The sequence below is a fragment of the Mastigoproctus giganteus genome, chromosome 9 (genome assembly GCF_048544385.1).
Source record: "Mastigoproctus giganteus isolate SK-2022 chromosome 9, ASM4854438v1, whole genome shotgun sequence".
NCBI lineage: Eukaryota > Metazoa > Arthropoda > Arachnida > Uropygi > Thelyphonidae > Mastigoproctus > Mastigoproctus giganteus.
The window spans coordinates 62,067,132-62,081,226 of record NC_143583.1 but is presented as its reverse complement, the minus strand read 5'-3'; the positions used below and the strand labels follow the sequence as shown (position 1 = coordinate 62,081,226).

Sequence of the window (14,095 nt, the reverse complement as noted above, 5' to 3'; positions counted from 1 at the left end):
AACCAGATAAAAACAGTCTGTTTTCGGATCCTCTGTATCTCTTATTTATTGTTCGATTTCAATATGACCATCGTTGTGAAAATATCGCGAGGTTGGCTGAATGCGATACCATTATTTTGATCACACTCTGGAACCAGTTTCAAGACGCGAAAACTCTCTTTGAAGACCTGTCCAAGAATTTCATTGTCACCTTTCCGCACAAATTTCCGTGTATTCCCACGAGGAACGTTCATTTTTGTAAGATATTGAAATGAGAATCGTCACCTTTATTTTTGGCTTTTTGCAGGTTCAATTGGCCTAGGCTTTCTTTTGATTTCTTTTAATAAAGAGATCTAATTGCAAACATCATAGAGACTTCTTAGTAGAACAACATTGTATTCTGTCCTTTTAACATCGTTGAAAGACACGTTCGGAGGTGGTGATTTAACAGTGCAGACTAGAATCAACCCACACTATTAAATCTATTAATTGTAGCACAAATTTCCTTGTAACCCCACGAGGAACGGTCACTTTTGTAAGATATCGAAATGAAACTCAACTTTATTTTCCGCTTTTTGCAGGTCCAACTGATCTAGGCTTTCTTTTAATTAACAAAAATGCATATCCTCACAGAACCATCATAGTGAACTCATATTTTCATAGAAAGAGTATAATGTACATGGAATGGACATTTACATTTAGGAGAACCACCATCAGTCATCCCCTAGGCTTCCCCTATATGCGACTTGAACTCATCCGTGCATTATAACATAACCTTCATTTACTTCGTTAATTCAACATAAGAGACCTCCAATATTCGGGTCAACACAACTGTAAACAAACAAAATAAAAGAGATTTAACTACTTGACCATTTTGTCTCGCTGTATGGACGGGCACTCACGTTCCCCCCCACAAGTTACCATCCCCCACTATGAGAAGATAGGTCGCTACTATCATGAAACCATACTGAACATCATACGTAAATATCTACATTTAGTAGATTAACAATACCAACTGCAATCAGTCTTATATCCAATACAATTGCAACAATGATCTTATAGTACAAATGTTCTTGTGCACTAATTCACTGGATGTGATGATTCACCGAAGATATCTTGTAGAAGATATCTTCGGTCTACTGCTGGTATCACACACTTGCACAGTCCCAGAATTGAAAGTCATACCAAACATATCACAACATGCAAGGAGCAATATTACTTTCAGGAACGATCCCATCCATTGAACCCCAGGGTAGCCAATTTCTCTACCAACCATCACTTTTAAAATACTAGACACCGGTGCAACACCAACCCCGACCGACTACACAAAATCAACCATAATCTCTTTGATGCTTTCCTAAATGCAACGCTCGATTGAATTCTGGATATCTTTTATCTGTGCCTGTATGATCAGAGGAGACACTATGATGCCCACACATTTTAGAGTTTTATCAAGATCTTTACAGTGTCTGTAAGAGTGGTCCCTCACAGAGGCAGAGCAATATCAATAGAAGGGGTTGCTCCTACAATGCCTCGTCATATGGCCAAAAGCCATGCAGCGAAAACATTTAGTAAGTGCTAACAAATCCCTACCTCTGTGCGATATCCAGTCCAGAAAAATCCTCGATCTATTTAACAAGAACCTACGCATATCAGCCAAGGTCCGTAAAACAAAGTTATAGTCCGGTTTATACTTGCACTTGTTTCTTGTGAGAACAGTGACTATTGATCGAACCTGTTCTTGAGCCAGAGTCTTTAAGATTCCTAATTCACAGCTGGCTCAGGAATTCCTCACACGAAACTTCTCTGTGCATTTCAAAGACAAGGAATCTTGGTCCCTTTCTTGGTTGGCTTTCAGCCAACTTGGGACGAGACAAAAACTTTTCAATATCTTGATCAGATGGTGCCTTCAGCACCACCATATTTTCAGTAACAGGTCTTACAGTGATAACCTTCTTATCTTACAACTCAGGCCGAACAGACAACAAGAGTTGCTTCTTCTTAACTACCTTCACTTCTTCTTAACTATCTTAGGTATAACTTGATCCTCTTGCGTCTCAGCACAAGGAACCTCAGAAGATGATCTTAACTGGGTTTGTCCCTCCATTTCTTTCTCCTCTTCGCAGACAAGATCTTATTCTCAATGTAGGTTTTTATCACAATATTCTCTAACTTGTCCCAAAAGGACATTATATTGCTAATGTCACTCGTCGGTAAGTCCGGGTCATCGCGGGTAATAATATTCCTTAACTTGACGCGAGCTTCCAAAAACACATCAAATCCATCCGGCACCTGGACCTCATCAATTAGATCCTTCAGTGATGAATCACCATGCTGAGTACCATCATCAGCATCTTGATCTTGTTTCTTTGTCTTCAGAACCACGTACGCACTTGATCTTGTGTGCTTTGAAGACATCTCTTCAGTCTCAGGCCTAGAAGTAGAAGAATCTTCAACTTACGATTCCTCCTCCAGGATTGGATTTCGCTCTAAGGCCACCACTGCAGTCTTACATGTTGGTCTCTTAGTTCCTATATCACTAGGTCAGAATCCTGGTAGGCAATCACCTCCATATGGAATGGACAGCCAGGTTCCCAGATTTCACTTCAATAAAGCATGCTAGAAATACTCTAGGAAGAAGTTTTGCTAGTCATAGGCCTTTCAGAAGCCTTACTTAGCGTACGTTAGCATTTACGCAAGATTGAGAATTGCCATCTCCAGTATTAACGGTTATTAGCATGAAGAGTAAATGTCACGCATTTATTGCTATTCACGGAACTCACAAACTTTGTATGCAATAAAGAGTTCTTCTTCTTTATTGGACAGTTTCCATGGGTTATTGATGCATTTTTGGTTTCTCATGAATTTATTAACATAGCTCTAACTTCATATCAAAATTTGTCCAGTGTGTGCTAAGCCCCAAACCAACTAGTGGCATAACTACATTGTAGTCTGTAAATTGTGTATTCTGGGGCCGATTTGCCTGTTTGCCGGACGAAGACCGCTAGCTTTCGAAAGCTAAAGCCATCCAACCCTTGCCTGAGCCACGTCTTACGACATTTTGAAAACGCCCAAAAAATCCCTGGCATTATTCATGCCTTTTTACCGAGTGTAGTTGTTGTTTTGGTTTTTTAGGAGCATCGGCAACTGAGGCCATGTTGTCAGTGTACATTGTCTGTAAATTGCTTGTGTTCTCAGGCCGATTTTCTGTTTCCTGGAAGAAAAACCCGAGTTTTTCGGAAGTAAAAACCATGCTATCACTGAGATCGACTAACTCAGCCACGTTGTAAAAATTCCTCACGTCATCGACGGGATTCGAACTCAGGTCTTTTCAACCCGGTGTGGGGAGGATGACGATCCTACCAACTCGGCTACCCACGAGGGCCCTGAGTGTAGGAAGGAAGGTGATTATATCCACTGTGCTATCGGCAAAGATCATTTGTTCAGTCTTTGTTTGTGCTTAAATAAGGCGCATTAAATTAAATGTCTTATTGTTTGTCATAATCTAATAATATTGTTTTGATTTACATATTTGAATTTGTTTTTTTAGCTATTCAGTACCAGTGTTGAGTATTTACCATTAAATATTTTATATTCAGTTAACGTGATTTAAGAAAGATACAAAAAGTATATTTAATATGGAAATCAAGATTAGCAATCAAACATAATTTATTTATTTTAAATAAATGATAGTTGATATTAAAACGTGCATTTTCTCAACGAGCTTGAAAGAAATCACAATGACTGAAATAATAGAATTATTTTGGGTTGATACTTACATTTTACTTTAAGAAAGACACCACCACTGATTCCTTCTCCTTCACTATTAACAGCTAAACACTGGTAAGTCCCTCTGTGCTCTTTTCTGACCCTTTGTAATACTAATGTCTGATTGCTAACTATAATACCTATCGACGTATTGCTAAAAAGTGGCTTCATTTCAAACCTCCATCCAACTTCTGATACCCATGGATTGGCTTTGATACTGCACTCAAAATAGACGTCACTTCCTTCTTTGATGGCATTGTGTTGTATATTAGCTCCTAGGGCGAGTTTTAGTTCCGGTACATCTAGAAGTAGAGAAAATTATCATCCACAACAAATAATCCAGATAATAAATTTCATTTATCCTTATTTCTACAACGAATACTTCAAATTAAACACTATCTCGAAACGACATCATTATAATCTTAACAGAAATCCAGCTACTTACAGTAAATTGTGAGGATCCATCCATCTTCGATTGTGCTTCCTGTGAGCGAAGGGTTTTGAGCTTTACAAGACAGGACTTTTCCATTATCGTCTGCTGTGGGAACAAACGTTAACGTACTAACCGTCAGGTTATCGGATACTCTCTCCTTTCCTGCTTGAATTTTCTTGCTGTCTTTCCACCACGTGAGCACTGCTCTAGGTCTTGAGCCGGTGGATTCACACTCCAGCTGTATTTTCCGTCCAGCAGATAGAGGGCGCTGTAATGTGGTGATCCGTACATCTAGAGGCTTCACTGGGCAAAAGTAATTTTTAATTAGACAAAAGCAAGAAATAAAAATCTACAGACAATATTGAAAGCGACAGTCATAAAAAACAGATATAAAGTGGTCAATGAAACATTGTGCAACTGAGGAACCTTTTTATAAGTCAAATATTATCAGGAACATGGTGAAGGGAACAAAATTGTGCTCTTCTTACCTAGAACGGCTTCAGTTCTGCATATCACAACATCTGGAGACTAGGCACCTGTGAGGTGATCTGATTGAAGTGTTTAAGGTCTTGAATGGCTTGAGTAAGCTGAATGTGAATGGCTTTCTTCCTCTTGTTGAGAGTACACATATGAGGGGTATACATTTAAGTTGAGGAAGGATGGCTACAGGATAGATGTGCTGAAATTTGCCTTCAGCCAGCGAGTGGCTGATCGCTGGGATAGGCTTCCATTTGTTGCTGTAGAAATGGACGCCTTGAATAAATTCAAGGAAGAACTAGTTAAATTCTTGGAGGGTAAGGATGGGTGGAGTAACATTATTTCATGGAATCTATTTTTATATATATTTTTTTAAATAATTGTTTATACTTTATATTCTAAGCATTTATCAGCTGCACAGTCGAAGAACTTGGTCTTTTTGCCGGATCCCTTGTTTTGGAACGTCTCACGCTTTTTCAAGAGATTTATGTTAGACGTCTGATCAGTTGATCAAGTAAATCGTATAATGCTGTTCTCAAACCAAATTCCTACATATCTGGCATTGAGTTTAGGAGCGCTATCCTGCTGATGCATCTTGGACCATTTCCATTACAGTGCAAATAGTAAGAAACTGTTCAAAATGTCACTGCAGAATATGGCTGTGGTACTTTTTCCCCCCTCATGATTTTCATGGAGAGACAGACGACTTGTTCCAAATACCGAGATGAATTTCCACGCTGTCGCCTCCTCCAAACTCTATAAGAATACGTCTTCAAACTTCTTATCCATTGCAGTGCTGAGGATGGCACTTTTATGGACACTCCTATTGATCCTTGGACATCTAACCTCGTTGTTCCAGAAAAAAATGTAGAATGATATAACCTCTAAGTAAGTGCTCTGAGTGCTGAAGAAGCAATCTCTTTCTTCACCTCATCAGAATGGCAGCCACAGTTTACTGTTTTGTTAAATTTTATGGCGCATCAGCACTTTGCTCTGACTGGAAACCCAGTCAGGCCAATTAGCATGTTATTCTGACTGGAAACCGAGATTAATTCACGGGACAAATTCCTATTCCCCATCACGTGTCTATCGTTGCCTATAAATTGCATAAGAACGACAGGCCCCTTATATTTGTCATTCGTTATACTAATTAAGTTTCTGAAACTTTGGCTATAGAGCCAAAACTGCATGTACAATGGCGGACAAAAAAACTGCATCACTTGTGAATTTCGCAAATAATGTTTTTTGCGCTGCATTGTGGGTTGCAGAAATGTTCGAAATGCATTTGTTAGATGGGATATATATCTCTGCGAATGAAATCCAATAAAAAGACTCCACGTGACATACCTAATTGCCATAAATATCTTCCCAAAGGGTAAAATGCGTAATTAATGGAAATATGAGAAATCATGCAAATGGCAATCGTGACAACCAAACATACATTTTATTGCATTCACGTGTACAAACTGAAATTACAAGTTAACGTAATAGTACTGTAAATCAACAAAATAAGTCCTCAATATTTTGTTGTTCCTCCTCGAGCTGTAATTACAGCCTTTCAACGATCGGGCATAGAGTTAATCAACTTCTGTATTTCGGTTGCCCAATTTCGTGGTACTACACCCTTATAATGCTCTCCTGCAGCTAAATCTTACTTGTTGGTTTCTTCTGAGAAATTTTAGATGACATTATGTACCAGAAATTTTCAATAGAGTTCAAATCTAAACTGTTGTTGGGCCAGTCCAAAACTGTAATTCCAGCATTTCGGAGGTATGACTGCACCTTAAGGGAGAAAAATGAGGGAAAACATTGTTGTAATTATGTTTTAAGCCTTGTGAGACAAGAAGACAAACTCAATTTCAATTTCAAACATCATTAAATCTAAATAGCATAAAACTAACCAATTTTGCTGAGTGGCAAGGTGCTGAGTCCTGTTGAAAAATGCAGTTTTGGACGTCTTGGGTGATCCCTAATAACGGGTTTCAGGCACTCCTCCAAGATAGCAGTGCAGGTTTCTACATTCACTGCTCCGTTAATAAACTAAATTTACCCCACCCCTTTGCTTGTTATCCATCCGCAGACCATCTGAGCGACGGGGAACTTTACAGTCGGTATTATGCAGTCAGGATGGGATGCCTCCGATTTTCGTCATCTGACATATTGCTTCCCATCCGAGCCATGCAGGTTGAATTTAGATTCATCAGAAAAGATGACGGTGTCCCATTGCTCTTTTGTTCACGAAACATGCATTTTAGCCCAAGCAAGTCGCTTCGCCTTCATTTGTTGGGTCAACAAAAGCTTCTTCTTGGCCCCATAGGCATGCAGACCACATTCAGAAAGCCGTCTTTGGATAGTTTGTGCACTTGTTTCACCAGCAGAGGCCATATCAAAGTCCAGTTTTAGATCAGGAGCACTAGCATGGCGATTACGAAGGCATAGCAGTTTCAAAGATCGATGTTGGGAAGGCGTAGTCACTCTCTTACGGCCTGATCCAGGTATTCTCTTCACATCACTGGTTTCACGCTTTAAGTTCAGCACCCGGGGTGCTGTTGACTGGTGGTAGCCTATTTTATCAGAGATAGCACGCGTAGAAAGCCCTTCCTGGGACAGAGCAACAGCTACACTTTTTTTTCTTGGTACACTGAACATATGGAATCATGCATACACCTCCGCAAAACAGGATACTAATGAGCGTGTATATCTTTCCAACGCCGTATTTATAGAAACGGCTGATGCAATACCTTGAAATTACTGTCTGATGCAATACCTTTGCTTTGCGACAAACAAAATTACTGTAATCAAACAATATCTTATACGTTTCACTACAAATGTTACTTTTTTTAAGGTGGTGCAGTTTTTTTGTCCGCCACGGCAAATCTCTTTGATATGATATTTATATGCAAAATTTCTTTATTAAGGCTGAAAGTGTTACCCTGATAGTTATTACATAAGTTAATGTTCATAACCGAATTTCATAAACCATATAAGTAGAAAAGTTTGGAAGTCCCACTTGCATAATGGGTTCTGTAAATGGTCCATGAAATTTGTTTTTTAAAACTGTGTGTGAATGTCTATTATTTGGAAGGACGACTTGCCTTCTCCTTTTCTTCAAGATGATTTAAAGAATCCAAAATTTCTTGTTAAGCATTAAATTCAATGAGATAGTGGGCTTCTCTGTGAATCGCCACTAGCCATATTTGAAACCCTATCTTTTGATAAGATTAAAGGATACCATTTCCTATAATATTTCCTATTATAATATATTTCCTGTAGAAAGTGGACGTCTTCCGACTTGAACATTTCGTGCCACTGATCCACTCTATTACTACTTCTATGGATTTAAAATATATAAGTGAAATTTGATCCACTTCTATAGTTGACAGCTGATAGTGGCTTCTCTCCTTGATACTATCGATGAATATAGTTCGTTTGCTTGTCACCAAAAGGCGAATAAAAAAATCCCACGTTTCAATAGACTGCCGCTTTAACCCCCTAGAGGCTACAGGATTTACAATTCAGGTCCTGAAGTAAACAATTAAAAAAAAAAAATCAGCCGTAGTGTCCGAGAAGAACACACAGCAGGAGGCTGGTATGAAACGCTTGACAGAGAGTAACCCACCATGACGTATAACCATGCCAAGATGAAAGGATTATTGGTGTAGAAATGTGTCACGACAGCCTACAAATACTAGCATTGGTAGGCTGTCATGTCACTATGGTCTTCTCGGTGAACAAGCCGCATTTTTCTCCAAACACAAAAAAAAAAGAAAAACAAAATACTATTTTATGTCTCAACAGCATTAACTGTAACTATAAGAGGGTTTAGAGGCAACTATACAGATACTTAAAGCTCAAGATAATACTTTAGTTGCGTGACTGAAAAAGTTTTAGTATGTAGGCACTGAGAACATAAAAGGTCTAATCAGCTTTGTTTGGTCGCATTTAATAAAAACTTACAAAAACCCCATTATGGGCGAAGTTCGCTTTTATCCTGTAACCATACGATACCATCCTGACTGGCACTATACAATATACTTTAATTCTAAATGTGCCACAGAATGAGATAACATTTTTAATAGAAGATTTTCTCCTAATCTTGCTTAGTAATTCTACCACAATGGAAGAATTAATAGAAGATTGTCTCCTAATCTTGCATCGTAATTCTGCCATAATTCTACCAAACTAAATTAAAATTCTTTTTAATAATGAATAGGATGATCTAAGATTAGATTTTTGCTTACAGTTTAGGTCTAAGGTGACAGAACTGGATGTTGGTATTGTGAGGTTGGTGTTGGCAGCCTGACACGTGAATACAGCCATTAAATCGCTCCTGTGGAGGTTAGGAAGCATTAGTTCATTACGCACGTAACCCTGAGTTGTTACAGAAAATGTGTCGTCAAGCAAAAGGGCATCTCTCCACCACGTTACTACAGGGGACGGTATACCTGCAAAAGATATGTATAATTAACTAGTTAAAATGCAATATGAGAAAACGGATCCATTACTCTAAGTACTCCACTATTATACACACAATACAGTTTAATTGAATGTCGAGAAAGTTTTGGAATCCTTATAAGACACTGGATTCACATATCACTGCTTGTCATGAATTTCCAACTCTACTAACTTTACCGATACTGAGACAGATGATATAACATAATACTGTCCATCTCTAAAACCTCAATTACTTAATTAATTCCGGCCATAATAGGAAAATCCACTTCATACTTGGAAACTATGTCATGCACTAATATCAGCACACAGCAACTGGACATTTCAACAGCTGCTAGAGGACAAGACTAAAGCACATCATTTGATCAGGAAAGTGAGATCTAAACGCAAGTATTTGTAAAGCTACTGTGATTTCTGTATGTAATGGATTAGCAGAGAAGTTACGCATTTGTTAGACCGAAACTTAGGATCTATACTTGGTTGAATAAGCATACAGGAAATGTGTATTCACAGATGAAATCGCTGAAGGGCTAAAGTGAATATTTATCTATCTGTTAAGGGCAGATGCATGTTTGTCGTCGCCAAAATGCAACAGACCTTAACAGTCATTTTCTTTCCCTCATCTTAATTTATTGTTCATATTTTTTTCTGAATCTGATTGTGAATATTATTTTGTCAATAACTTCACGTGGTATAATAGTGTCATTTATTATTATTATTATTTTATAAGTAAATAATTTATCGCATTGATAGAAACCACGTAACGTCCTTCTCCAGCTGTATGATATTACTCTGTTTCGTCAGCAAGTGAGTCCTCCTAGGCGTAATTACCAATGACAGAAGCTGTACCTCCTGAAGCTGAAAGGCTTAAAGCAGAATATCAGGTTCTTAAAAGATAATACGTCAAGACTATCATTACTTGTAAAATTAAATCATGGCAGTACATGGCTACATACACTGGCAATCGGGACCTATGGGGCTTGTTTATCTCCTTACTTGGAACAAATTCTGCTCTCCTGCTGTTTATTCTTCCTTAGTTGCAAACGGTACTGAGAGTCTCACCTGTGAAGATACACTAAAGCCATTTTGGACATTATGCTTTCTTCTAATCGCCTTGAGGATGACTTGCCTGTTCATCAACAAATAAAATTGCTGAACCACTCCTACACCATTACTTCTAAATCTCAGCGATTTACGCAAATGGATGTAGGTGCCTCCATTTGAGTAAATGCTGTTCATTAATAACTCTGGCCGCACAGACTTCGACCTTCATGAAAGCATTTTTATTAAACATTTTCACAAGAGCGGTCCAATGGTGTTTCCGACCCTATTCAACAAATGTCGCAATGAAAGTACTTTTCCTGTTCAACCAGAATTATTAATATTTAGGACAGCATTTACCCAAATGAAGGCACCTACATCCATTTGGGTAAATCGCTGAGATTCAGAAGAAGTGGTGTAGGAGTGGTTGAGCAGTTTTATTTGTTGATGAACAGGCAAGTCATCCTCAGGGCTAAATTAATTCCTGAACTTTCCAACATACTGAGTGGCAAGTCCTTTCGTGCTATTGCTCTGGTATCTCATTTGGCCAAAACATTTAAAAGACTGATTGTTATTAAGCTCATTTATCTTTTTTTACTAATACCGCTCTTGTATCAGTTGATCAATATGGCTTCCGACTTGGACGAGGTACTCTATGAGTTCCTTTCTCGAGTACGTTCTGCAAATTCTAAGTATGTTCTTGCATTTTTTGTTGATTTCTATGCGGCCTTTTATCAGTTATGGGGACCTAGTACGTTTGCTCGCTTACGTCTAGCTGATTGCCCTCTTTCTCTTCATAATATTCTAAGTTATTTTGAGAATCGTACAGGTTCTATTATTTCTCTGTCTCCCGCTCTCTCTCACTAGGGGCTGCCCTCAGGGCTCTGTTTTTGGAACGCTCATCTGGAATATTTCTTCACGAATGGCACCTTAAAACTTTTCCCTCTACTCCCAAATTGTCTTACGCTGATGATCTCACTCTGGTAATCCAGGATAATTTCCGTGCCTCTCTTGAAACTACTGCCAGTTTAGTCATGTCATGTCATCTCTCTCTCTCTCTCAATGGCCCACTGTAAATAAATTTTCCATATGCCTTCACAAAAACTAAGCAGATATCGATTAATGGTTAATCTTAATATTTCACATCACCTGTTGTAAAACTTCTAAACAGATCACTGATGGTACCTTATTCAGCTAGTGAATGAAGCGAATGACGTCACCTAAAATAGTAGTTTATTTAAATATTAACTCCCAGCTTCAGATGACGTTATTCGCTTCATAATCAGTTTATTCTGTTCCTCTTCCATTGTCGCTATGACATCCAATAGTACCTTACACTCAATGACATTTAATCTATGACCCAGCAGTTTGTACATCCTTGTGGTTAATTATTCAGTCTTTCTTTCGTTTTCACTGTCTTCAGCGCAAAATGCTAAAATATAGTCGGGATGAAAGCTGTCTATGTTATATTGCTAGATGTAGATCTACCTCTTAGTTTAGAATAAAGTATTTTCTAGGTAGAGCAAGCGTGAATATTTAGTAAAGTTTTGCTCCTATGTAATTCCATTATTTAAAGATTATGTCAGAAGTACTGTGAAGATAATTAAGTTTGTCAAAAGCAGGTCTTTAAATTGCATTAAATTGCTGACACAGAATGCAAATCTCCATAGAATTAACTTGGAATTATGACGAGCATTGCGTCTTGCGAAGGCCAGTGAAAGTGGTACAGTTCTCCAGAGAATTGACGAAATCATTGGCTCTTAATTTCATTTCATCAGTTACAGCTGAATTCCGGGCATTCTTTTATGTTTGTTTCGAGTGTGGGATAGATATCCTGGTCGTGGCTGGACAAAAAGTGCACATCGTTTTCCCCTTTTTAAAGGATATGACATCTTTCCATCACCATTGAAGAATAAGCCTGAGTTTCTGGGCTTGCTTAATTAAAAGCTCGTAAAGTTAAAAGAATATGCGTTGTTTGTTTACCCTACAATATTCAGAAAACAGATTTTTCAAAGGATATGAAATTTGTGAGAATGTATGTAGATGTCGTAGATTAAGGCAACTCCTGAACGTCAGTTCAAATAATGTAGTGCTTCATTAACTCTGTAAAAAGGCCAAGTGTGCGTGTGTCACATTCTTGTTTGTATTGTGTATGTAAGATCTGATGTCAGTTTTGTTTCTGGACATTTAGCTCCCAGAAAGCAGCGATCAGTTGGAAAGTTGCTTCCAGATCCGCCCTTGCCACAAGGAGGCAGACCTCTACTGTCACATTGTTTTATCAAATGACCAATACAGATAGTAAAGGCTTTCAGTCAGTTTTACTTGAGTCAAAGATTCGACTACAAAAGCTATCGCCATTTTTGAGACCGACTAAATTTCTAAGAGACAAAACTCGTAGAAATTTGGTTACGAGATCTATTAAATTTCACTGCCAGTTTGCTCGCTATTATTAATATTATCATTGTTTATATAGCGCATCACCAGCTATGGCCATATTGATTTGCATGTCGTTCGGGATGAAAAACAGTAACAAACACCTATACTGTGCCGGTGGGTAGAGTTTGTTGAATTTGTACAACTTATTTGCGAGGATAGTATCAGTGTGATTTACCTAAAATTGCGTGTGTTATGAATGTTCGTTTGTTTTTGAAGTAAAATATTGAAATTTATCGAATGAAAACTACTACTTTGCGTAATATGGACTAAAACCTTGGTAAATTTGCCCAATCATTCACGTGATTTAACCTTTTAAGCTGGCACATGTATTTCCAAATAACCTATGGCTAACCCCTATCGCAATGTAAACAAGGCTTTTAGAGGAATCGTATTATTCAAATATTCTGTGAAGTACAATGAGATGTTGAAACGTGGTAAGACCTAGTACAATGAAACTCTAGCAGTTAGTCGATACGACAGGCATATTGATCTCCCAGCAGGAGGGATGCATACATTAGGAATGGATTTAAGCAAAGACGAGTGAAGTAAATCTCCCACAGGCAGTAAGTATCGAGGTGTCTGTGCATTTGTAAGAGCGCATGGAAAAATGCCTAAAGAATAATGTACGGTGGATGCACAACACGCTGGAAAGTTTTATATCCGATGGGCATAAGACATTATGGTGAAAGAGATTTGCGAACGTGGTATTGAGAAAAACAGAAGCTTCATCGCAATGTGCGTTGCTAAGAAAACGAAAAGTGGAAAAGCTAAGTGGATGCTTATGTTTGAAAAAGTTAGGAAATAATTGAACAAAGGGAAGGTTAACTGGATAGGCACTGCTAAAACAGACGGAGATAAAAGTAAATATTTACCACGGATTACATAGAGAAAACTTACCTCCTTCGGCCTCGCAGACTAGAGTTAAGAAAGAGCCTTCGTCATATGGCCCGACTATATCACGCAATCGCTGTCCGTGTTCATCCATTATAATGACTTCTTGTGGAGGAACTACAATTTAAAACAAAAATTCTCTAATAAATAAACTGTAGAATATTGAAAAAAAATATAGCAGTCATTCAGTTTTAAGTAAATGAATATATAATGTCATTCAGTTCAAATTAAGATAAAAAATATCGTATAGATCGTCTAGCTTCAAATTTTCGAAAAGGTCCCCACAGATTTAATTAATTATATTTCATTCAGATTAAATTAGATTTGATGTTAATTCTAGGAATTCGATACAGAATTCGTTTTCAATTCAAACTCAAATGTTAAGTCCTACAGTTGTCAATCAATTCTAAGAAATATTATGAAGAAACTGAATTTTAAAGAATAACCTTTGTCTTAAAAAAACGCACTTTTTTTCTATGCATAGCTTATGCAAAAGAATATTTTAAACAAAGCCGGAGATCTTTAAAAAGTCTGAGCTCTTAGGAATTTTATGAAGTTAGAACTTCTGACTGTGACATCAGAAATTAAAAGAATTAGTCAGTTGAGATATGTAATCTT

General features: G+C 37.8%; 1 protein-coding gene across 1 annotated transcript in view; it reads right to left on the bottom strand.

The window, feature by feature from the left end:
* LOC150080282 (neural cell adhesion molecule 2-like) overlaps window positions 1-14,095 on the bottom strand; it is a 297,953-nt gene that overhangs the window by 20,335 nt on the left and 263,523 nt on the right. The window contains exons 4-7 of the mRNA XM_090381890.1: window positions 13,484-13,594; window positions 8,899-9,102; window positions 4,193-4,483; window positions 3,759-4,049 (exon numbers count right to left, since the gene is read on the bottom strand). Of these exons, the coding sequence (XP_090238016.1) occupies window positions 3,759-4,049; window positions 4,193-4,483; window positions 8,899-9,102; window positions 13,484-13,594 (897 nt within the window). The remainder of the gene's footprint in view (window positions 1-3,758; window positions 4,050-4,192; window positions 4,484-8,898; window positions 9,103-13,483; window positions 13,595-14,095) is intronic.